General features: G+C 36.3%; 1 protein-coding gene across 1 annotated transcript in view; it reads right to left on the bottom strand.

Annotated features, from left to right (window-relative positions):
- Nucleotides 1-26017, bottom strand: part of CDC123 (cell division cycle 123) — a 50104-nt gene that overhangs the window by 9404 nt on the left and 14683 nt on the right. Inside the window, exons 5-10 of the mRNA XM_045857805.1 lie at nt 24706-24801; nt 19668-19774; nt 8800-8848; nt 6631-6706; nt 5102-5224; nt 4172-4200 (exon numbers count right to left, since the gene is read on the bottom strand). Of these exons, the coding sequence (XP_045713761.1) occupies nt 4172-4200; nt 5102-5224; nt 6631-6706; nt 8800-8848; nt 19668-19774; nt 24706-24801 (480 nt within the window). The remainder of the gene's footprint in view (nt 1-4171; nt 4201-5101; nt 5225-6630; nt 6707-8799; nt 8849-19667; nt 19775-24705; nt 24802-26017) is intronic.

Raw genomic sequence — 26017 nt, 5'->3', positions numbered from 1 at the left:
GTAAAACAGAAGTGGACGTTGGGGCCCTGGCTAGATGGCTCAGTTGGTTGAAGTGTCATCCCATATACCAAAAGGTTGTGGGTTCAATTCCTGGTCAGGGCAAACATCTCAGCTGTGGATTAGAACCGCAGTCAGGGCATATATAGGAGGCAACCAATCAATGTCTTTCTCTCACAACAGTGTCTCTCCCCATCTCACTATCTAAAATCAATTTTAAAAAACAATCCTCGGGTAAGGATTATAAAGAAAAGTGGATGCTGGGAATTAGTGTACAAAAAAGTCCTTATATCATGAGGATGACAGGAAGTGAAATTAATTTCAGAGCTTATTAAATATCCTTACTAAGATTTAATGGTAACTATCCCAATTAACAGAAATAAAAAACAAAACTTCAAAATTACTAGGTTGGGGGAAGGAGGAAAAATAAAGAAAAAACAGTAATACAAATTAGAAGAAGAAAAAAAGGCATAGAAAAGCAAAGCAAATTGAAAACCCAAGATAAGATGGTGAAAAACATTCAAATATCAGATATAATAAATGCAAACAACACTTACCAGTTAAAACCACAAATTGCCAATGATTAAAAACACAAAACCGGCAATATGCTAATACTTATAAGACACATGCACACACCTAACACCTAACAGTTAAAAAGAAAAGGACTGAAAAAGATAAATTCTAAGACAAAAAGAAATTTGTAATAACACAATATCACTAAAGTAAGTATAGTAAAGTAATATCAATAAAGTAAGCACAACATACTTTAATGCCAAAAGCACAAACACATTATTAGGGGGAGAAAGCCACTGCCTGGTGATGCAAGTTCACTGTGAAAGCAAAATCACTGCAAACTCGAATCTGGGGAAGAATGGAACCCCACAGCCTATAACACAAAAACTGACAGACCTAGAGAGCAGAGATGCTGACATAACCCTGTTCCGTAATCGATAGGTTAAGTAGACAAAAAAGAAAGATATAGATTTTTCATGGTTTTAAAGTTGTTTTTTAAAAATTATATATACAAAAGGTTAAACAGACACAAAAGTAGACAAAGTAGTATGAAGGACCCGTGTCTCTAACACTCAGCTCCCACAGGGACCCCGCTGGTCCCCATGGCCTGTCTCGTTTCATCTACATCCCACCCATCCCCCCAAATCTGTATTATTTTGAAGGTATCTTCAGACATCATTTCATTCCTAAGATATAGAAGACTTTAACGTTTTTAAGCTTAATAGAACAAACAACTGCAGAAGACCTGACACATCAGAAATTATATTTTCTTTTAAATTACACACAGAACAGTTATTTTAAAAAGTGACCAAGTTGAAAAGCTAATCTCAACAATATTAAAGACTCAAGATCTGACATAGTAACAGAACAGTAACATAAGGGGACCAGAACAATTTTTCAAGTATCTAAGGCAGTTACTCTCAATTCTAGTGGTGCATCAGCATCACTTAAGGAACACCTTACAATACACAGTCGGGGCCTCATCCCAGACCTACTGAATGGGTGGGCCATCGCTTTACATACATACCAGTAGAATCTATCAACGTTAGAATCTACCAGCACTAGGGGTATCAGCACTGAGTCAACTTGCCAGCAGCAATAAGAAAGTACGCACATCAAAATATTGCCAAGCCTACACACTTTATTTGTATTTCATATAAGAGACCACATAAGAGTTAGTTTTCTATAAGAAGAGTCATAAAATTATCTATTTAAGAAAGTGCCTTACAAACAGTGATACAAGTGCCACTGACAAAATGCAGATGAGTTTTTCATCATGGTTTAAATCTCTTCTCAGAAACTGTCAAGGTGGTTTATACTGGCATGTTTCTCACTTTAAAAACACAGCAACTTTCCGTTGTGTGAGATCACAGTATTAATTACTTATGCATATCTCCAACTTCAACTAAGTAAGACATTTGCAGACCTGGACATATGCCAGGGAAATACTGAGAGACTGGCAAATCCCAAATTTTCAAATGCCATTAACATAACTGCATTAACATATAATTCCTTCAGTTTTAATATCTGTAAAACGGGAACAAATAATACATACCTCACAGGGATATATGAACTAAGCCAGACCCTGAGTTAAATGAGAATAAAGCTACCCTGAGCTGCACATTCAGGGCAAAGGGCTGGGTTTACTCACTAAATGATTTGACCCAGTCTGCTACCACACCAGCTGCGTGGGTTTCAAGTCTTGAAGGTTAAGCTCCCCAAGGTCAGGAGATCATCTTGTTGGAATGTTCTTGTAAGAACCATGGCCTCTGACACATCACAGGCTCTTGACAGACACTGGCCACCTGAATGCTTGCATGTGGCCAGTGTCTATCCGTTCAAAGTGGAGCGGGGACGAGAGCCCTGGGCTTCTGTCTACCAGCTCAGATTTCTATCCATTCCATCATGACGGCTTCCCCTCCTTTTTCTAAGGTTCGTTTCCAATGAAGTTAAAATTCTGCCAGGAAACATCACTTTTGTTGACCAAATCTCAACTTATAACTCTTCTTTCTGATACTTAATAGGTACATCACCTCTGAAGGCAGAAAGGTGAAAACAGCAAGTGATATCTTTTGGCTTAACAATGGTAAGTAAACAGTTAACAGTTATTTGGAGACATGACCATATGGGCCAAATCCTTTTATCCAGAGAATGATTTAAAGCTTTCACAAGCATCGCTCCAATGAGGCTGATGGAATGAGAGATATGTGGGTAACATTTGGTAACATACGGGCCACATATTTAGAAAATACACCTGCTTTCTTCCTAACATCCAAGTGAGTAAGCACTAATCACGAGACATTCAGTGACCAAAATTTCTTTGGAAAAGGGTGCATGACTTGATAGTGAAATCTCTGTTGTAGGATTAAGTCAGGCTTTTTGTTTTGTTTTTCATTATAGAAGTTCCCATCATTTTTTAAATTTAAAAAATAAATATAAACTACTCTAATACTCATCTTAAGTCTAAAGATAAAAGTGACTCAAACCATGGTAAGGATCTTTTAGTTTATCCAGTTATCTAAATATCAAATGACAAATTCCTGGCTACATTTAAGTGTGCAAACTGAATTAATTTTAAGCAGGCCCAGACTCATGAAAGAAGTGTAAAGTATGATACAGGGTGGCTATTTAGCTATCTGTTAAATTAATAATGCCTAAAATACAAATTAAAATCTCAAAGAGATATCACCTTACACCTGTCAGAATGGCTACCATCAATAAATCAACAAACAACAAGTGTTGGCGAGGATGTGGAGAAAAGAGAACCCTGGCACACTGTTGATGGGATTGGAAATTGGTGCAACCTCTATGGAAAATAGTATGGAGGGTCCTCAAAAACTTAAAAATGGAACTGTCTTATGACCCAGCAATTCTACTTCCGGGTAAAGAAACCCAGAACACTAATTTGAAGGGACATATGCATCCCTATGTTTATTACAGCGTTATACATAATAGCCAAGATATGAAAGCAACCTAAGTGTCCATCAATAGCTAGCTGGATATAGAAGAAGTGGTACATAGATACAGTGGAATATTACTTGGCCATGAAAAAGAGTATCTTGCTATTTGCAACAACATGGATAGACCTGAAAGGTATTATGTTAAATGAAATAAGTCAGACAGAGAAAGACAAATACCATATGATTTCACTTACATAGAATAAGTGAACAGACAGAACAAAAACAAATTCATAGATACAGAGAACAAATTGATGGTTGCCAGACAGTGGTGTGTTGGGGGTATGAGTGCAAAGATGAAAGGGATTAAGATGTGCAAACTGTCAAATTTAAAAATGGTCACGGGAATGTAAAGTACACCCCATAGGGAATATAGTCAATAATATTGTGGTTAACCATCTCTGGTGTCAGATGGGTACTATGTCTAATCACTTTGTTATACACCTAAAACTATTATCATATTGTATGTCAACTCTAATAAATTTTTTAAATTAAATTTGTAGTACATAATTAGTAAAGATATTATATCTCCTCATGTTAAGTATATTTTAAGGAGAAATGCTTGACCACCATGAATTTCAAATACCTTAGTTAAGGGGAAATATTTGTTGAGCAGTGGGCCCTTTACATACATGATGACTATGTAGTCCACTTCTAAGGTCAGCCCTGATTTTAAGACATAATCAAACACAGTTTTTACTTACCCTGCTGTCTCTATATATATCAAATACAACTGTAAAACAGAAAAAAACTCCAAGTTAATAACAAACTACTATCTTCATGTCTAAACCTCCTTTTGAAAATTAAAATGCACTTTATGATTAGTTACTCCAACAAAATATAACTGACCTGGAGGACTTCGGGCATCTAAATCTCAAAACTTCAAACGTAACAAGGAATGCTGCAATGTTTTATTTATATAATTCTGCTTTCCCTTTCTCTACCCTCAGCCATAATCCCTTATATTTAAAAACTCAAACCAAACATTGAAATCATCTCAACTAGTTCACCATTATAAAAAGGTTCCACGTACTAGTAAAGGTAGCACCAATCACTGGGAATGGGGAATAAAATGAGTAAAATCTGTAGTAGGAAAGCATAAAATCTAGCTAGGAATGCTTATGGCATGACTAATCTTTTTTAAAAATCAAATCTGCCACAGAACCAAGTTTGGCAAGTAGCAAAAAGGTAAATCATAGCAGATATAATTTTAAGATGTGTACAAACTCTTTCTCATATACAATATACTTTCAATTCATAAAAACAACTCACAAATGTTTATACTATATAACTGTTGCTATTTGATCATTCAAATAAAAAAATCTAGAAAAGTAGATCAGTCATCTAGCTACTTTAGTCCTGATTACAGAAGCACTTTGTCCTCTGTATATACAGACCCTTCGAAATGTACACTAAAATACTGAGAAAAAACTGCTTCAGTATTAAAAAGGGATTCTAATTAAACAAGGTAAAATTAGTATGCAAACCATCCATAATACCAAATAATAATATAGTAAGTGCTTAAAATAGTGTCTCAAATCCTGTTTTAAAATATGTGCTGCTGTGAAATAAGGTTCATTAACATTATGTATTTCATTTTATTTCATTTCACTGAGTCAATAAAAAATACTCACAGTCTTCATCTAAGAATTTATACTGTATGTGTTTCTTGAAGAAGTCTTGTATGCATCTGCAAATCTCTTCCTTTTGTTTAGAAATATGATCATAGTATTGTGTGTAGTCCCTCTGAGAAATAGCTGACAAGAAAATATTTTATATTCCATTATTACATAATATTCCATTATTACATAATACTCTGTTCAAAAACATCAAAGTGTGATTTAAAACTCTTCTTGAGAACCACTAAGGTAGATCAGAAAACCAATCAAAGGAACATTGATTGAATTATACATTATTCAGCATCTAATACGGAATATTAGTTGTAAAGGTTCATAGAAAAAGGTGAGTCCTAAATTTCCATGTAGCTATGTATTGTTACTTTAGAAATAATAGTTATTTTGATTTAATATAATGGAAAGAATTCAAAATCATTAAAAAATGCCTATTATGTAAAAAAAAAATGAAAGCCAATTTTAAACCTGCATACATAGTCATTGATTTCCTTTGATTTTTTCCAATGAACTCTACATCAGTTGGCATTCTTTTGCACTTTCTTTGGGACAATATAAAATACTCCTCACCAGAAGCAGTCTAGTTTTCTTGTTTATACATGCTACCTTGCCTTCCTAAGCCTGATGTTTCAAACCATGGAAAAGTAAACATTCCTTTCTTCAGAATGACTTGCTGATGTTATCCTAAATAAACAACTAAAGAGACTATTGTAGAAACTCTCTCAATTTGCTCTAGGCCTAGGAGAAAGTTCTCTGTTCTGAAAGAAAGGCTTCCACCCAATTTCTTAATCACATACAAGTATGTTCCCCTCTTCAACTGTACTAAAGTGCAGCTTTTTGAGGAATATGTAACAACACAATAAATTCAAACACCCCAAGCTTCTTTTAGGTAAGCTAATAAATATCAACATCACACTCAATAAATAAGTAGTGCTGATTTGATTCTGTTCAAATCACACTTTTCTTGGCTGAAGATAAATTTTAGTTCATGGAAAATGTGCAGAGACAAAAAAAAGGCAAATTGTCTTCAATATTTAACTTGAATCAACCATAGCAAACAAAATAACCCAAGAAAAATGAAAATGGATGACTTTAAAGTAATGCACTTATTTGTGCACATAGTTCTCTGGCTAAAATAATAAACAGTGTTCCAATAACAGAAAATAAAGATTTAAAAATCTGGCTTTTTATGATGCTTAAAATAAGCAGTGTACAGCTAGTAATACTTAGGAAGGTCCCAAAGAGAAAACAGGTAATATCAGACATATCCTGAACTGGGAAGGATGAAGACCCTCACTTTCATCTCCAGAATCCAGACAGGCATGATGAACTGACAATACCATGTTCCAGGGAAAATGAATATGATCCCATGGTCCTTGTCAATCTAGCATTCCAGAGAGTCAGTACCACCTGCTCAGAGGAAAAGTCTGAGATAGAAACTGATTGTTACCACTGTTCTAATTACTAGAAATTTCCTTCCATTAAAAGTTTGTCTTCTTTTAACAATAACTTTCAACAGTAAAAGAACTCACCAATAAGCTTGTTTTCCTTGACAAAACATCGGAACTCAGCCCCAGGAATTAATTCACACCATTTTCGAAGAACAAGCTATAGAAAAAGAAAAAGTAAAACATCTATAACAAGGGGATGGTTACTTAGTGTAATAGACAATTTGATGCCCAGATTGTGTTAATGATCTCTATTACATTTTTTTTAAAAAGGAGGCATTATAAAACAATGTGAGAAAAAGGAATACAGTTGTGATTTATTAGTCTAATAAACAGGAGAAAATGTGTTAAATTATGACAAAATGTATCTTTGTCATTTATTTATTGTTTTGAGAGGTCTAACATAAGACAGGTCCCCAAGGATGACAAAGTCAAATCTTGTCACTGCTGTGCCATATGTTGTCCTGCAATTCAGTTCTATACTCCTTAAAGTATATAAAAAAATACAATAATTTCAAATTAACTACCTTACGCACCATTCTGTAATATGTACTGATAAAATTATTGTTATAGTTTATTACAAAGAATCACTATAACCCTTAATGATATTGCCATTATTTTAAAATAAATCAATTCTATTGGTGGTCCAAGTCATAAATGGTTCTTATTGAAATTAATTACTTAGTATACTATTCACATATTATTAAATTGCCTGCAATTTTACAAATAGAACAGTTGGCAAATGTATGCTTCTGATTGTGCTTTTAAATTGGTCTTTTGAAGTGTTAGGTATAATAAATGGCTAGTGTCTCCAGCCTCTCCAGTCCTGGCATACCACTCTGCCCTTCAAACCTGTGAGATGGAGCTTGAATTACTCCAGGTGCCATTCTAAATCCCCCTGTGGGCTCAGGATCATCCCTGCCCACATCCTGTGCTTTCCATAGTTTCCTGGGCGTGGCATTCTACAGCAAGCACATATATATCATGTTGTATCATGATAATCTGATGTGAGTATCTCATCCCTACTAAACAATAACTTCCCTAAGAGCAAGAAACTAATTCATCTCTGTGTTCCAGCACAGTTATGTAATACATGAAAGGTGCTTAAGATGTTTGTCAAATAAAACAGTAAACATATACAATAGCCACTAAAAGTATGACATAAAATAATGTTTGATGAACTGAGGAAGTGCTCACACTATGCTATAAGTGGGAAAAAAACAGTATGCAAACAGCTTTATGAAGGTGTGCACACACACACGCCCTCGTGAACAGCGAGTTAAATACCCTAAGACTAATACTGAGGACTTATTTGGGTAGTATGTTCATATTTTCTTGTACTTTATGTTTTTGATAATAACTTGCTTTTCTTAAACTGTATGGCTAAAATATACCTTAGAAATTTAAAATGCACTGATTTCAATTTTTATCACTGTATATTCTTGGTCAAGCTTTGCATGTGTCAAAATTTTAAAAGAACCTAATTATTATATAAAATACTCCAAGCTAAAATTATTAAACTGTTATTATCTATTAAAAGCTGATACTGGCATATATTTATTTTGATGGCCATAGTTAATTTTATTTAAGCAAAGAAGAAACGAGCAATTGTTGTATAATAATATTAAATTTGTGGAAAATTTGTATAATCTTTATTGAAATAATGTTTTGGACAGGTACTACATACATTTGTGGTTGACCAAAAAAAAAAAAAAAATACAGGATAAAAAGTAAATCTTTCCTATCTAATCCCTCTGTCCTTCTCCTCAGAGGCAAGCAGTGCTGTCAATTTCTCACATATCTTTCCAGAAGTATTCTATGAATACATGAACAGATAGTGTATATACATATCTTTTTAAATACACACAGACAGGAGCATACGATATATAGGATTCAGCTTGCAACTTTTTTCATTTTAATTACATTAAGAGTATCGTTTTTCTGGGCTTCTCAGACTGGGTTTTTGTACCCCCAGGAGTCCTGGAACCATCCCTCAGACACTGAGAGAGATCTGTATATATACATACTGTGTACTACATAGTATATATGTATATTTTTCTCTATATATTCTATATGGACAATACATATTTTTATTTGTATATTTAATAAATTTAAAAATTCAATGATCCTAAGTTCCCAGAGAAATTAATCCAAAAAATTTTCATTTCACTTAAGAATAGCAATTCTCAACACTTCTTCATCTAGGTTTATCAACTTCATTGAGATAAAGAAAATTTTTTAAAAGTCTCTTACCTCATATTCCATACAAGGATCTGGGGAATCATCAGTACAATGGATAAATCTTTGAGGGGAAAAAAAGGTAACTAAATCTCTTTTTAATGGTGTCAGTTTATACACACACATTACTTATATTTAACATGAGATTAGGTTTTACTAAAAGTATACAGAAACAGAAGACTAGTTGGACTTCAATGAACATGTAGACTACATGATGTCAGGCATTAGTCTAGGCACTCTAAAGAATCGTTTCATTAGTCCTCAAAACAACCAGATGAGTTACTATGATCTCCATTTCCCTGTCAAAAGAACAAAAAAAATAAGACCCAGAATGGACCAAATTAGTGACCAAGCCAGGACTCTAACACAAATCATTGTAACTGCAGGACTCCAACAGGAGGCAGGACTGTGTTTCAGTTCTCACCGTGTTCTTTGCGGAGGATCCAGAAGTCTCTACAGACACTAACTCTGCCATCTAAAGTCATACAAAGTTAATCTAATCCTTCTCCAACATGCCATTTAAAAAACAGTTGATAGAACAGGGCATGACTCCATTAAGCATATTGCTTCCTCCTTTAAGTTTCAGTTTCATGACCAACTTTTCATACTGTTTATTAAATGTCTGTTTATGCCAAGGCCTGGGTAGGCACTGGGAATGCTTAAATGTAAGAGTCTCTCGACCTGGAGGTGGGGAAAGCCTAAAAAGCAGACAAAGAATTTCAAAAAACTGAAAATAAGAATAAAAATACTCTGAGAGCAAAAAGGAAGAACTAATTAGCTCTTGTGATGGGGGAGGGGAAAGGGTAGTCAGCAAGGTACATTTACACAATGGAATACTACACAGCAGAAAGAAAGAACTCCTACCTTTTACAACAGATGGATCGAACTGGAGAATATTATGCTAAGTGAAATAAGCCAGTTGGTGAAAGACAAATACCATATGATCTAACTTATGAGAAGAATCTAATGAAAAAAAATAAGCTAACGAGCAAAACAAAACCAGAGACATGGAAACAGGGAATGGATCGACAGCTGCCAGAGGAAGGCGAATAGAGGGAAGAAGGGAAGGGATTAATCAAAGAACATGTATGAATGATCCATGGATGTGGACAACGGTGTGGGGATTGACTGTGGGAGCAGGGGGTGGGCTGGATGGAGGAGGACAAAGTGGGGAAAATAATTGGGACAACTATAATAAAATAAACAAAAAAAAGAAATCAGTGAAATTGAAAACAGAAAAAAATAAAGGAATTTTTTTTTAAAAGAAAGCTTCATTCAACAGGAAGAGAAAGTTCAGCATTTAAGGCAAAGGGAAGTGGTGCTACGGCAGGGAGGGAAGCGAGAACAAACACACGCTACCACAGAACTACTGCAGGTCAGTAACTGATGGAGTGCAAGATGCAGGGGAAGAATCGCCCAAGGATGAGGTTGGAGAGAAATTTTGGACAAGGAGTCATCTCCAGATCATGATGGGTCTCGCTGGCCCATTATGAGGGAGGCCCATCAACCTCCCTACTGAGGGAGGTTGTACTTTATTATACCAACAATGGGGAGCTAGAAATTTCTAAACACGTGACAAAGATCATTCCATTTAGGCTTTAGGAATACCACTATGGCAATGGTACTGGATAGCTTGGGGGAAGGGGTGGCACACCACACAGGAGGCAGACAGAGCAGATGGAAGCTTGTTAACAATAGTCCTGTAGAAAATGAGAATTTAATTAAGGCAGTGAGAGTAGAAAGAAAGAGGGGAAACACTACGTAAAGTATTTCAGATGCAGAGTCAACATTACTTTGTGAATAACTGGAAGTGAGGGACAAGGGGAAAAGGCCTGGATGACTCTGGGTGTCTGGCTCTGATAACTAGCTGGATGGTTTTGAAAATGCCACTCACTAAGGCAGAGGAAAAGCAGGTGACATAGGATGAAGATGCGATATAACTGCATGTGCATGTGTAGTGGTGGAGACACCCTCAGAGGACCAGAGAGAGATGTATAGTAAGCAACTGGAAACTCAGAAGAGGGAGGAGCTAAAGTAATCATCACATGGGTAGAAGGACTAAAGTCAAGGAAGCAGACAGTTTCTTAAAAAAGAAAAAGAAACACAAAAAGAAAGCAGAAGTGATCACTTCAGGCAGAAGGCAGAATCCTTGGGAATGCCAGCAAAGAGGAAAACTTGAGGTCAAGAGAAATTTTTGTAAAAACAATATACAAACAAAACAAAAATACCTTTAAAGATGTCTTAAGCAATTCACAAGTAAAACTGAGTTTAAGAAGCAATTCCCTTTTAAATTTCCCTAAATGTTTGATTAGGCCAGAATTCTCTGCGATCACTTATGATTTATACTACAAACAACAGCAATTCTAATTTATTTGATTGGCCAAAATCCTCAGGAATAAGAATTTTTATTTTAATAATGGGGGACTGACTGATAGAATATGAGTTGCAAGAGAAGGTACACAGAGGACACTTTGTTAAAGTGGGTTCTCTCTCTGTTAGTGAACAGGCACCACATGAAGCATCTTGCATTTGCTACTCATTTAATCCTCACTATAATCTGATGAGAAAGTGCTATTATTATTATTATCCACATGTATCACATTAGGACACCAAGGTGAGATGTCAAGTGAGTGCACTCAGCCACGTGCTGCACCACTTCCCTCTAGTATGAAGGTCCTAGAGCCACTGTTAAAGCTCTCAGAATTTCAATTAAAAAAACACACACATAAACAGCAGCAGGCATTTAGGCTCAAGCAGCACCACTACTATAAAGGAAAAAGAAGATAAACCATTAACCAAATCCTATTTCCATAACAACATGGCTTTTCCAAAAGAACAATTTGTGAAACTTCTGTTTTTATACACTTAAAGCATACTGGTGCTATTGTAAAACTAATTTTTCTCTCTGAAAAGCAAAAATCCCTTGCTCCAAATCAAACTAATTTAAAGTTATGTTACCTTAGAAGTTATCATCTAAAACCAAAAAACTAGTTTTAATTTACTTAAAATTTTTAAAGGAAAATTAATCTCATAGATTGTTTTATGTTAATCAAAATTAATGTCATAAACTAAGAGATTAATAATTATTTTTATCCCTAAAAATTATCTGCTATGTATTTTCTACCATTTAAGAAAATTTTCTTTAGATGCATGGCCTGTATAGGGACAAGTAAAATATCCTGAATTTCTATATAAAGAAGAGGAGAATGTTCCAAGGAATACAAAAACAACAGCAGAGGTTTAAAAAGTCAAAATCTGGATCTTCAGCTCTGAAATAGCATCATACAAGCTTGGAAAAGTCAATTAACTTTTCTGGTTAGATCTTAGCTGCCTCAGCAGTAAACTGGTGGGTAGAATTAGGTGACTTCTCAAGCTCTCTGTACAAATTTGTAGACATCATGCCATGTCTCCTTCTCTTCCCTTTGTGCCTTTGTTTCCAGGTATCCATCTGAGCTACATATTGAACCTCAAGATATGTCAGAATGCAAGTTTGAAAATGAGTGCATATTGGAATGATCTGGGTTTGTTTCTACAAAATGCATTCCAAGAGATTCTACCCAGTTTCATGGGTCCAAGATAGAAACTGGACACATACACCTTGGAAAAGGTGATTCTAAGGAGTATCCGGTTCTTGGGAAAATGAGTATGAGATACTCATACTCATTGGCCAGTTAGGACTCTTTTGTAGATCTGCACCATTTTGGGGGAAACTAAGAAGCAAGGAAATGAAAGGAAGCATCAAGTCTGAGTGGCCAGGAGCCCAAACATGGCCTTTAAATCAATGGCTTCCACTAGAAAGAGTCAGCCAGGCACGCCTAAAATCCACTAAAGTCATGGCAGGATTTAGCAATTTTGCAGCTGCTATGAAGTGGCCACTGTATAAAACCACTGAATCTGTGGCTAAATAAGGATCCAAAGTCCTTGATCATTTCAAAAGATTCCCTCACCTTTCCCCCCTATTTTAACAGCCTTAACATTTTAACTAGTAAAAATGCTAATTATTTTGTAAATTCTGTCATAAAAATTCATTTTATCCTTAAAACATTTTCTTCAACCTCTTTAAATTCTGAGTGAAAAGATGAAAAATATGTAGAAGATCCATACAGTATTATGAGGGATAAAATACTACGCAGTAGAAGAATTTTTCATGATAGAAAAATGTTCACAATATAGCATATGTTAAGTAACAAAAAAGATCACAAACTTATACACAGTACAATTTCATTTTTTAAAACATACAGGGGAATACAACACCATGATAACTACCAAAATACTGGCAGTTCTCTTCCAGCGGTGACTGTTACTTTCTTCTGCAGCTTATCTATAGTATTTCTAACATCTGAATATTTCTATCAAACTGAACATATATTACTTTTGCCTTTCAATTTAAGAAACTTAAAAATACATAAAAGTACAAAGTACACATGTGTTGCTTTTATAATAAGAAGCCAATTCAAGTTCACTTTAGAAGTTAGTATTTTAGCCCTGGTTGGTGTGGCCCAGTGGACTGGATGCCTGCCAGCTTACCAACTAGAAGGTCTGATTCCCAATCAGGGCACATGCCTGGGCTGCAGGCCAGGTCCCCAGTTGGGGGCATGCAAGAGGCAACCTTTCTCTTGCACACTGATGTTTCTCTCCCTCCCTTCCCCTCTCTCTAAAAATAAATAAAATATAAAAGTTAAAAGTTAATATTTTGGTCCTGCCCAGGTGGCTCAGTTAGTTGGAGCATTGTCACATAAGCCAAAAGGTTTCAGGCTAGACCCCTGATCAGGGTGCGTACAAGAGGCAACCAATCAATGTTTCCCACTCTCTCAAATTAACATATCCTTGGGTAAGAATTTTTTTTAAACTAGTATTTTTAGCTTCCAGCTAACCAATACATCATGATCATGATAAGACTGATTGCCTATCTTTTCTTAATTTAAAGGTATCTAAAATAAACAGATGAAAGGAGAGAAATGACAAAGGAATGCAAATAAGCAATAATGCCACATTATCTCAATGGTTAATATGGTAACAGGACTACTACCATTTTCATTTCTGAAATGTGATTTTAACTAGGGGGAGCCATATTTTTATAAATCTGATAATACAGGATACTCTTTATTATTATAATATTCTATAAAGAACAAGGTAAATTAAAGTTCCTACCTACCTATTTTAAAAATACTATAAGAAAACCAAAAGGAACAATTCTAAAACTTAGGTCTTTGTTATCTATTTTGTTTTTAATTTTTATATGCATTTATTTGAGAGAAATTGAGGACAAGGTTGGGCATCAAGATCTCAAATGCTCTAATTTTTTAATGTTTCTATATTCCTATAAATTATTTCAAAACTTGGTTAACCCTCTTAACTGCTACTTTAAAACAGATTACAGGCCCCAGCTGGTGTGGCTCAATGGATTGAGCACTGGCCTGCAAACCAAAGGGTTGCTGGTTTGATTCCCAGTCAGGGCACATGCCTGGGTTGTGGGCCACATCCCCCAGTAGGGGGTGTGTGAAAGGCAACCACACATTGATGTTTATCTCCTTCTCTTTCTCCCTCCCTTCCCCTCTCTCTAAAGTTAAATAAATAGAATCTTAAAAAAATAAAATAAAACAGATATATACTTCAATATATATATGCCTTTATTATCACATAACATTTAAGTGTTGATTGGTTTAACATTTAATGTTATTTTAAAAACTTGACTAGGTTCCAGGTATAAGTGAGAACATATGTGACATGTGAGGTTACTACACAAAGCTTTTTCCTACTAAGATGATTAACGAGATAGCCAAGTTTTCATTCCTGAAAGGACAGGAAAGTAGAGAGCCATCTAGTTAAAACTGACTGTAAAGGTCAACAATATTTTCAGGAGCTCAGCCAAAATACTGAAAGAATGTTGTATGTCGGTAAGAGAGGACTCTAGTGGAAAATGTTTAAGTTGAAGACGAATCCCATTTGTTTGGGGTAAGGTGTAATATCTGAGCACTGGTTTACAATATTTACTACTCAAATGGTGTGGGTTCTAACTCTACTATGAGCCAATGTGGCAGGAATGTGGGGAGGAAAGTCAATAGTATTAGTATGTGTTGAGAATAATATCTACTTGAGACAACTTAGGAATTATCTAAATCCATTGACTGAGATCAGTTTCACCACTTTTATAGTAATGAGAAAACATCCCCATTAAAGCTTTATAAAGTGGCAGAAAACAAAACCATGAATGCTTTAAAGTGGCACACCACCGTAGATATACTAGGGGAACGTCCTCAGTGGTAAGCTTTTCTAAAAAAAAGTTGGAAAGTTACAGCATTATACCTCACAGTAACTCACTCCTATGTATAAGAGAACAAAAATCAAATCCTGGCCAGGAAAACAAAAAACCAAGCAAACCAGAGCCAGGGGACAATTAGCATCAAAATTCTGGTGTTGTAGCTTTTATTGTTCACCAGGAAGCAAAATTAGAGTTCTGCTACACAGATTCTATTTCTTCAGATTTCACTGGTGGCAGGAACAGAAAGACAAAAGTAAAATGACAATGAATTAAGGGTAATTAGGTATGTTCATACTAATTTTCATAGAATTTTTCTTGAAAAACAACCTAAAGCAGAAAAATTGTCACCTAAATAAAGAGGCCTTTAAAAATCACAAAGTAAAGTTTCTTTTAGGTCCAGCTTATATACAAAATTTTATTCCTGCAATTCTTTGATGCTGAATTTTAGGACTAATAACCAGTTTGGTGATAATCTTCAGAAACAAATGTATAAAAATTATTTTGAAATTGCTGCGTATAAATTACTAAGGCAAGTGAAATTTCCTGATCTCTAGTTAAATCTCCTTAGTCACAAACCCCTCAAGAAAAAAATTAATGGATTAATTTTTTATATTCATTCAGCCCTTTCTTCTAACTGCCAAGTGAATATCAGATATGTTTTTCTTGCCTTGGCCTACTAAAGTGAGACTTAATCAATAAAACAATTAATGGAAGCATCCTTATGGCCCTGGTCGGTATGGCTCAGTTGGTTGGGCATCATCCCGCAAAGCAAAAGTTGCCTGTTTGATTCCCAGTCAGGGTGCTTGCCTAGGTTGTGGGTTCAGTCCCACTCAGGGTGCGTATGAGAGGCAACCGATTAATGTTTCTTACATCAATGTTTCTTTCTCTCTCTTTCTCCTTCCCTTCCCCTCTCTTAAAAGATAAAATAAGTATAATCTTTTAAAATAAAATCTTTTTTTAAAAAAGAAGGTTTATACCTCAATAAATCTAATCACACAGAATGTTTATAATTGGGGAAATAAATAATACACTCAGCAAGTACAATGTAGACAGATGATGTTAAATGTGTCCTATTTCAACTTCTGTGTTTTAAAGCTCCTTGGATACAATAACTATTAGAGGAACAGAAAAAGTAAGAGTACTTAACATTCTACATAAAATTACAACAGTGGTAGACAATATGGAAGGCCAATCCCTTAGCTGTCCCCAACCTGCACCCTTGCTAATGGAATTGTGACTGTTCCAATCAGGAAGCTCTTGTGTTCCACCATCCCCTCCAGGATGCCAGGGACACACATGTGGACTAACCTAAGTAATCCTCAAGGCAAGAGCCTGGACCAGCAGCATCAGGATCATCTGGGGACATGCTGGAAATTATATTCTTTGGTACCACTCCCAGCCTACTGAACCAGAAACTCTGGGGGTGGGGCAATCTGTGTTTTATCAGACTCCCCAGATCATTCTGATGCTGCAAAAGTTTGAGGGCCCCTGGTCTAAACCAATCATGGCATTTCTGGTCCCTCTGCCAAGTACTGGATTGGGCTGGGGAACTGTATGAAGAATGAGTCTGAAAGGAATCCTCCTGGGAAGCTTCCAGAATGCTTTACTTGCTCACATACAAAGAATGAGAAGAAACACACCTTATTTTTGATTCCTATATAGTCATGTCTGTATGTGATACCTGAAGCTGTAGCAGCAATCTTGTAACCACTAGGTGATAAACCCAAATACCAAGCCAACAGCCAAGGGTGGCAGCAGGGACAGACTGAAGAAGCCTGGGTCCTGTCACCATGCTGAGCTGCGGACTAGCCCTAGACATTACCCCTCTCCAGACTCTGAATCCTAATTAACTTGTGGGAACAATTACTCAATAGTTTTAGGCCTCAATCTTCTAACCGATAGAAGGAATGAATCAGATTATAGCACTAATATCACCCTATCCATTTTAAAGAATTATATTTTTTATTTTTAATTTATTGATTTTAGAGAGAGAAAGAAAAGGAGTGAGAGAAACATCAATCTGTTGTTCCACTCATTTATGCAGTCACTGGTTGACTCCTGTGATTCCTGTACGCACCCTGACTGGGAAAAACCCTCAACCCTGGTGTATTAGGACAATACCCTAACCAACTGAGCTACTCAGCCAGGGTAAGGATTATACTCTTAATTTCATCTTTAAGGGGTGCTGAAAAGACCATGTGACAAAAATTCATCTTTCATTAGAGGGCCTATCAATAAGGATTTTTGTGTTATGATAAGACATTAATTGTTCTGCAACTAAATACAAACATTTCCAGAAAAGGATGACATAACAGTCCTGCCAGGCTGAAGGCTGAGTGCTTGGCATTAGGTCCTGCCAACTCCCAATTATTTATATGAAGAGAAGGATGGTATTCTGTGGGTAAACACTTTTAATTCAAGGCTTCAAATTCACTTACTGATTTAACTTCCTCCCTGCGCACAAAAAAAAGTACAAAATGCAAACAAATGACTCATACTTCTACCTTCCACTGGAATCACAGTTAACTTCACATAAGACAAGAAGAGAGATGGGCTAAGAGGAGGCAGAAGATCACTACACTGGAAAGATGTCTGCGAAAACCAACAGCCACAAAGAATTAAAAGTGGTTTACTATTATTTTTGGGAAGAAAGAGATTTCCTCATACTCTAACTTCAACTAATATTAAAGGCACACAAAAATCCATATCTGACAAATTAATAGGTACAGCATACTTTTAATATACTTCAAGGCCTCTTTAAGCATTAGGTATCAAAGGCTTTATAATGGAAAAAAAGATGGTCACGACTTCCTCTAATCACAGGGTATCACCTAGAATGAAAATGCTGCTGCACTACTACTAAAATAAGGGCACCATGCACCTTATACCAATACAGCTGAAGTCCTTTTATAGAAAACTTCCAACACAAGCACAAACTCTTACTATCACTTAACCTCATTTTATTTAATGAATGTAATACTAAAGACATATACCCAAGCTGCAGAGCTCAAATGCAAAAGAATTGATGCACAACTCACATGTAGTGAATTTATTTTTTCCTGCCATGCTCCTCTTCAAAAAAGTATTTGAAGCTAAAATGAATAAATGGGCAGGGCAAACTAGGTGGATGGTTGGGGCCCTTGGCTGGATAGCTCAGTTGGTTAGAGTACTGTCCCAATATGCCAAGGTTGTGGGTTCAATCCCTGGTCAGTGTCCATATAAGAATAAACCGCCCAGGCTGGCGTAGCTCAGTGGATTGAGCGAGGGCTGCGAACCAAAGTGTCACAGGTTTGATTCCCAGTCAGGGTACATGCCTGGGTTGCAGGCCATGACCCCCAGCAACCGCACACTGATGTTTCTCTCTCTCTATCTATCTCCCTCACTTCCCTCTCTAAAAATAAATAAATAAAATCTTAAAAAAAAAAAGAATAAACCAATGAATACATAAAAGGGTGGAACAATGGACCAATGTCTCTCTTCCTTCTCTTTCTCTAAAATCAATAAATAAAAAAATAAAATATAAACTGGATGGATTGGGAGGAAATGGCATATTTTCAATTGCTTAGTTTCTAGATTTTGTGATGTGTTTTATTTTAGATGTCAGTTTAAAGATTAGTTGAGATAACTGCTTTGTTTAAGATGAGGTAGAACAAGAAGTCTACAAGAATAACTGCTACTTGATGACAGAAGAAAAGCAGCACAAAGAGATCACCCACAGCTCAACAGCACAGTTGTGCTGTTTGCCTGTGAGGAAGAGAGCAGACTCAAGGTCTGCAGCTACAGAGTAACTGGCAAAGGAAGAAAAACAGCAATTTCACTTCTAGAAAGTCATCCTAAAGAAAATTTAGCAACGTGCACAAGGATTAGATATTCACTGCAGAACTGTATATAATAATAGAAGTAAGTAAGATTGGTCGAACAAATTATGCTATTGCCATCCAGGGGGATACTATTAAGTTAATCTTAAATAATGACACATTTAAGTATTTAATATCACTTAAAAACATTTGCTATATACTGATAAGTGCAAAGGCATCCTACTAAGCATATGAACTATATGATCCCATTTTTGTTTTAAAAAATTAGAGTATAGTTTGAGACAGATCTATCTATATTATACCTGTAACAGATAAAGTTCTGGAAGTATATAAAACTGGTGAGACCATGGGTGCTTTTACATTTCCTGTTTTTGTTTAGCTCTAGTTCCTAATTTTGTGTTTCTATAATAAGCATATACTAGGGGTGTTTTTTGTCCTTTATTTTAAAATTTTTTAATTTATTTTTTAATTTTTCAATTACAGTTGACATTCAATATTTTTTTATATTAGTTTCAGATGCAAAGCAAAGAAGTTAGACATTTATACACTTGTTTTATAATAAAAGTACCAAAACGTTTAATGGGCAGAGACATAGAAAACCCATTTAAAGATATTCATTATATAGTAACTTCTGTAAAAGGAAAAAGAAAGGTTTGCTTTAAAAGGCCATTTGAGAACATGAAATAGACTTGTTACATGAAACTGTTGTTTATAACAGTTTTTGAACTAACGGAGTTTCATCTGTAGAAAAACTCTCACAAGGACAGAAACTACTGACGTGGGAGAACAAGAGACATACTTACGGCTGAGTAAAGTCACGAGTGATGAAGTCAGAACTCTTGAACAGTAGAAAGATGTCGCTGAGGGTTTTACATTTCAGAGAACTATTCATTGCTATCCAGTATGCATCCTAAATAATAAAACACATGCTACTTAGTATATATTCCAAGTTAGTTGCTATGAACAAAAACTCAGACCTATACGCAAAAACAATAATGCTATTTCTTCAATGGCTTTAAGAAAAAAGCCAAGTAAGAATTCTAGCTATGGTGTCAAATGTCAGTTAAACTTTTAAACAATAAATACCATCACCATTGCACGCTGACACTCATTACGAACACAGATGTTAAAGTCCCACCTTTCAGTTCAGGCCCAAGCATCTCCCTAAGTTTTCCTTGTTAATAATGAAAGAAGGGGGGAAAAGGTATCAGAGATGCTGACACTTCAGCCAGAAGAATAGGGTGTAAATAAAGAGCCTGACTACTCTCTAAGAAAAGGAGATCCTTTCCTTTCTTTCAGTTCCTGGCGAGTGAGAGCTGAAACAGCTGAAGTTTGACTAGAGCACTTAAGACCCATGTATAACAAATCTGGGAGAGAAAAGGTAAGATATTCTGAACCATTCCAATTTTAAATGGTGAATCATACATATGAACAACAATAACAACAAAAAAAGTAAGAATATCAGGTACAATAGACACAGAGCATAATGAAACATGCCTAAAAATGGTAAAATAATTGTTACTTAAAAAACATATTTCTGCCCTAGCCAGTGTGGCTCAGTTGGTTAGGCATCGTTCCACAAAGCGAAAGGCCATGAGTTCAGTTCCCAGTCAGGGCACATGCCTGGATTGTGGGTTCAATACCCGATTGAGGAGCATATGAGTGGGAATCAATTGATGTATCTCTCTCTCACATCGATGCTTCTCTCCCTCTCTTTCTCCCTTCCTTCCCTTCTCTCTAAAAATAAATAAAATCTAAAGAAAAATATTTTTTAAACATACTTCTCCCAAAGATAGATCAGACAAAGGACAATAATGTAATTTTGAGAAAACTAATGAGATTAAAAAAAAAACTATCCAATTATCTACAATATAGGGAAGCACTGGCATGTAGTGGGTACTCAAATGATTTATCTATAGTAAGTGGAAAGCCTCAGTCCAGTTCAGTGGTAAGGTATGATTTAAATTACTGCTGAAGTATACAGTGAAAGTGAGTTTTAGTAACTTATTTATAATTTCTTTTAATTCCTCCCAATAAAAAGATGATGAACTCTTGATTGAAGATGTATATTGAACACAGAGATTTAACTCCACTAAAACAAGAATATATACCTATATAAACCATGCAACTGAATAAACAAGACAATTATTAAGTCCAGGGAAAACAAAATGTTGAATAAGAAAACAAGTTGCCATAGTACAGTATATATCAGATGTGTACACAGTGTTTGCAAAATCACATTAGAAACACTGAATACTAATCCAATGATTCTTTTCATTGGATTAGTATTACTGTGTTCTTATTACTGTATTCTCATTACTGTAATAAGAATAGTAAAATAGAAAGTAGTGAAGAAGCCTAGCCTTCCAGTCAAGATGGAGGCATAGATAAACATGGCTCACCTCCTAGCACAACCACATCAAAATTACAGCTAAACCATAGAACAACCATCACTCAGAACCAATAGAAATCAAACTGAATGGAAGTCTGACAACTATGGAATTAAAGAAACCACATCCATCTGGACTGGTAGGTGAAGCACAGAATGGGCTGGTCCCACATCTACATGTGGTGGATAAAAATTCAGGAAGGATACTCTGGGCGACAAGAGTCCCAGCCCCACACCAGGCCCCATCAGCCCAGGGTTCTAGTGCCAGGAAAATAAGTCCTGATAACCTCTGCTTGCAAAAACCAGTGGGAAGTAAGATGACAGAAGAAACTTCTGGAGTCCTGAGCATTTCCTCTTAAAAAACCCAAATATGCACTTACTCAGATTCACTCCCTCTAAACTCCAGAAGTAGGACAGCAGCTTGAAAGGCACCAGTGGCATACGGGGAGGAACTGAAATGTCTGGCATCAAGGCAAGAGCTGGAGGACAGCTTTCTTCCAGACAGAAGTAGGCAGAGGCCATTGCCTTTTCAGCCCCCCTCCCCCCACCTGCCCAAGAGCCATAGAACAGGCAGGTGGGTGCCATATTTGAGACTCCATCAAACTGGCTAACACTGTTTGCCCCATTTTCCAGATCCCCTGAGGTTCTGTCCCACTCAAATTACTAACCCACCCAAGCTGTTAACAGTAGCTTTTCTATGTCTTGGTTTATGCTTCATAATTTCCTAAATCCTCTCAAACAAGCAATAGCTAGCCTCAGTGAACCCCAACCCCCAATCCCTGTACCTCTTGCAAAGTAGCCCCAGTCTTGGCATCAGCAGCAGCCACCTTTGGGTGACAGTTTGGCCTCGCCTGGGAATCTCTAAGCCCAGCACAAGTGGCAGCCACCTCACACTGCTTTATAGCTCATGCCAGGTGGCTCTGGGCAGAACACAGGTGGGGGGTCCACCTTGGCCTGCACCATCTAGGAAACCCCAGAGCCTGCACACACAGTGGACAGTCAGACCATGTTGGAGTGCCACATCCCTGCCCCTGCACAGCTGATCCTCCACAGAGGGCAGAAATTGGTGATCAGTGGTCACAGCCAGTCCTTGCAGCTGACTGGCCGGGATAAATCTGTCCCATTGAGCTGTCAACAGCAACCAAGGCTCAATTACAAGAGGAGGGTGGACTCAGCCCACACAAAAGGTGCACCATAAGTACCCAGCTTGGGTGATAGGGGAGGCTGTGCCACTGGACCCTACAGGATACCTACTACATTAGATCACACTACCAAGACATGGAGTCAAAGCAGCTCTACCTAATACATAGAAACACACCCAAGGAGGCTGCCATAATGAGACAAAAAAACATAGCCCAAATGGAAGAACAGATCAAAACTCCAGAAAAACAGCTAAACAACATGGAGATAAGCAATTTAACAGATACAGAGTTCAAAACATTGGTTATAAGGATGCTCAAAAAAGTTAGTGAGGACCTCAACAGCATAAAAAAGATCTAGTCAGAAACAAAGGATTCACTAATTGAAATAGAGAACAATTTACAGAGAAACAACAGTAGAGTGGATGAAGCTGAGAATCAAATCAATGATTTGGAACATAAGGAAGCAAAAAACCACCAATCAGAACAAGGAGAAGAAAGAAGAATCCAAATAAACCAAGATAGGCTAATGAGACCCTGGGACAACTACAAACGTACCAACATTCAGATCATAGGGGTGCCAAAAGAAGAGAATGAGCAAGAAACTGGGAATCTATTTAAAATAATACTGAGAGAAAACTTCCTTAATTTGGTGAAGTAAATAGACATGTAAATCCAGGAATCACCTAACAAGATGGACACGAAGAGATGCACTGCAAGACGTATCATAATTAAAATGGCAAAAGTTCAAGATAAAGAGAGAATCTTAAAAGCAGCAAGAGAAAAGCAGTTAGTTACCTACAAAGGAGTTCTCATAAGACTGTGAGCTGATTTCGCAAAAGAAACTTTGCAGGCTAGAAGAGATTGGCAAGAAATATTCAAAGTCATGAAAAGCAGGGACCTACAGCCAAGATTACTCTACCCAGCAAAGATATCAGTTAGAATAGAAGGGCCGATAAAAAGCTTCCCAGACAAGAAGAAAACTAAAGGAGTTCACCATCACCAAACCATTATTATATGAAATGTTAAGGGGACTTATTTAAGAAAAAGAAGATCAAAACTACAAACAATAAAATGGCCAAAAATACATATCTATCTATCAACAATTGAATCTAAAAAATAAACTAAGCAAACAAGAACAGAGATAGAATCATGGAGAGCATTTGATGGTGCCAGATGGGAGTGGGATGTAGGGGAAAGAGTGAGGAGGTGAGGGGATTAAGTAGTATAAATAGGTGGTTACAGAACAGCCCTAGGGATGTAAAGTACAGTATAGAAAATGGAGAAGCCAAAGAACTTATATGCACAACCTATGGACATGAACAATGTGGGGAGGATTGCCTGAGGGAGTGTGGAGTGCTGGGTGGAGGGGGGCAAAGGAGGAAAAATTGGGATAACTGTAATAACATAATCAATAAAATATAATTTCAAAAACAAGAAAGTAATGAGGACAGGAGATAAAAGCTGAATCTTTCTGTTTTAGAGTAGCAAGCCAATAATAAATACCTAAAACTGAAGAATAAAGAAATAGAGGAAAATAACAAAAGAATGTACTAAAATATTTAAAAGCCTCTGAGTGGGAAATGGTAAAGCAAAGTATATCAGGACTTGTTGATTGTTGTAGCAAGCAACCAGAGCTTTTGAAAATTTAAACTATGTATATGTGTAATTACTTTTAATGAGTAAAAATAAAAATTAGATTAAGTACAATTTGTCACTTAAGTTTGTAAGTACAATTTTAGAATAAAAAAGATAAGTATGAATTGATTTTTGAAAATGCAAATAAATTTTTGATTCTTTCAATGAGCTTAGCTGACATAAAATTGTTTTCTACTGGATCAGAAAAAAATAGTAAGTTTTTCCACAAACCTTAACTTAGAAAAAATCTTGTCAGTATAATGTTAAAATAATAAAACATTTACTTAAGAAGGTATCAGTTGACTTCTCAAACTGCTCTATTTCTAGATCTTGTGACATTTACATTTTACTAATTTTCAATAGAAAAAAATTTCTCTGTTAAACTGAATGGCTGAAGTTTTAAAAAGGACACAACATATATTTCATCAGATTTATTGTATGATCAGTACCACAAGAAGCTGAACCCGTCTTTTGGCAAGATTTACCATACTTTACAGTGCCAGGAAAGTACAATGCACAAATCAGGAAAAAAAAATAGCAGGGGAAATAAAATAAATTCCACGGTATTTTCCCTAGAATTAGGAATATAATTAGACCCTCTGTGGGGACATAAAATGAAATGAAGAGCAAGGCAAAAACTACTCAAACAATGAGAGATTTACTGAAGTGGCCTACCCTTGGGGCACTCCAGTTAAGCTTAGGAAACACACTGCCCCCCAGGGAATTGATAGCTTCTTGGACTGTAGTTGTGAACTCAGGAAATTCTGGTGCCTACAGAGAGAAAGAAAAAATTATTTGGGCAAGTCAATATAATCACAGTAAATATAGAAAACAAGGTCAAATCTCAAGGTTAAACTATTTAGGGAGGTAAAAATAATTCAGAATATAAATCACTATCAGAATTCTGAACTCAGCTAAATAAAATTAATGATCAAATAACATTTATCATAAAGGGGGAAAGTGCCCAAATGTCACTTTCTAAAGCAATTAAAATCCACAAAGCTAAATACAGATGTCACAAGGTATCTGGGGATGTGAGGAAAGGTTCTCTTAACACGTACATAAAACCAGTATTTTTTTTAAGATTTTATTTATTTATTTTTAGAGAGGGAAGGGAGGGAGAAAGAGAGAGAGAGAGAGAGAGAGAGAGAGAAACATTAATGTGCGGTTGCTGGGGGCCGTGGCCTGCAACCCAGGCTTGTGCCCTGACTGGGAATCGAACCTGGGACACTTTGGTTTGCAGCCCATGTTCAATCCACTGAGCTATGCCAGCCAGGGCACCAGTATTTCTTTATTAAGTGAAAAGAGACAGAGGGAGTTATCACTTGTACATATAGTCCAATTCGCAGAAATAACCCCTGACATTTAAAGGTCCAGAAGCCTTTCCATTTACAAGAAGATTCTTGGACAAATCCCTAAAAGGGTTTATGAGAATGAGAAATAAATTATGTGGTAAACTGTATTTAAACACTGCTATTTCCAGACAAGTTTTAATATAAACAAAACTTAAAAACAGGACCTTGGTAAAGTTAAAAATCAACCAACCTTTTTGGTTGATTTTAAAAATGCATATTTTATAAAAGCAAGTAACCAAAACATTCTAAGTGTCATTTCAACCAGGAAGTAAAAAGAAACAGTGGTGAAGGAACTCTAACGCAGTTATTGTCATGCTCTCCTCGAGCCTATGGCACCATGAAAGGAGCACACAGACATAAAGTGCAGAAAAGGGGAGTGTGGAAGAGACGTGAGAGTGGAACCTGCAGAAGAGCCACCACAAAAATATTAACCGATATTCCACAAAGTCACAGGATCCCTTTCCATTTGTTGCCCTCTACTGGAGAGCTGCAAATTCTGAAAAAGTCCAGTAGTGACAAGCCCTTCCACAGAGGGAGAAAAAGTTACAATAGGCCTAGAATTAGCTAAACTACACACTGAAAAATAAATCAAATGGTTTATGCCAGCAATCTTCACCTGGTATGCTGTAGTA

The sequence above is a fragment of the Phyllostomus hastatus genome, unplaced genomic scaffold, assembly GCF_019186645.2.
Source record: "Phyllostomus hastatus isolate PE091 unplaced genomic scaffold, TTU_PhHast_1.1 phas_scaffold_1674, whole genome shotgun sequence".
Lineage (NCBI taxonomy): Eukaryota > Metazoa > Chordata > Mammalia > Chiroptera > Phyllostomidae > Phyllostomus > Phyllostomus hastatus.
Note: the sequence above shows the minus strand (reverse complement) of the source record. Positions and strands in the feature narration are given on the sequence as shown.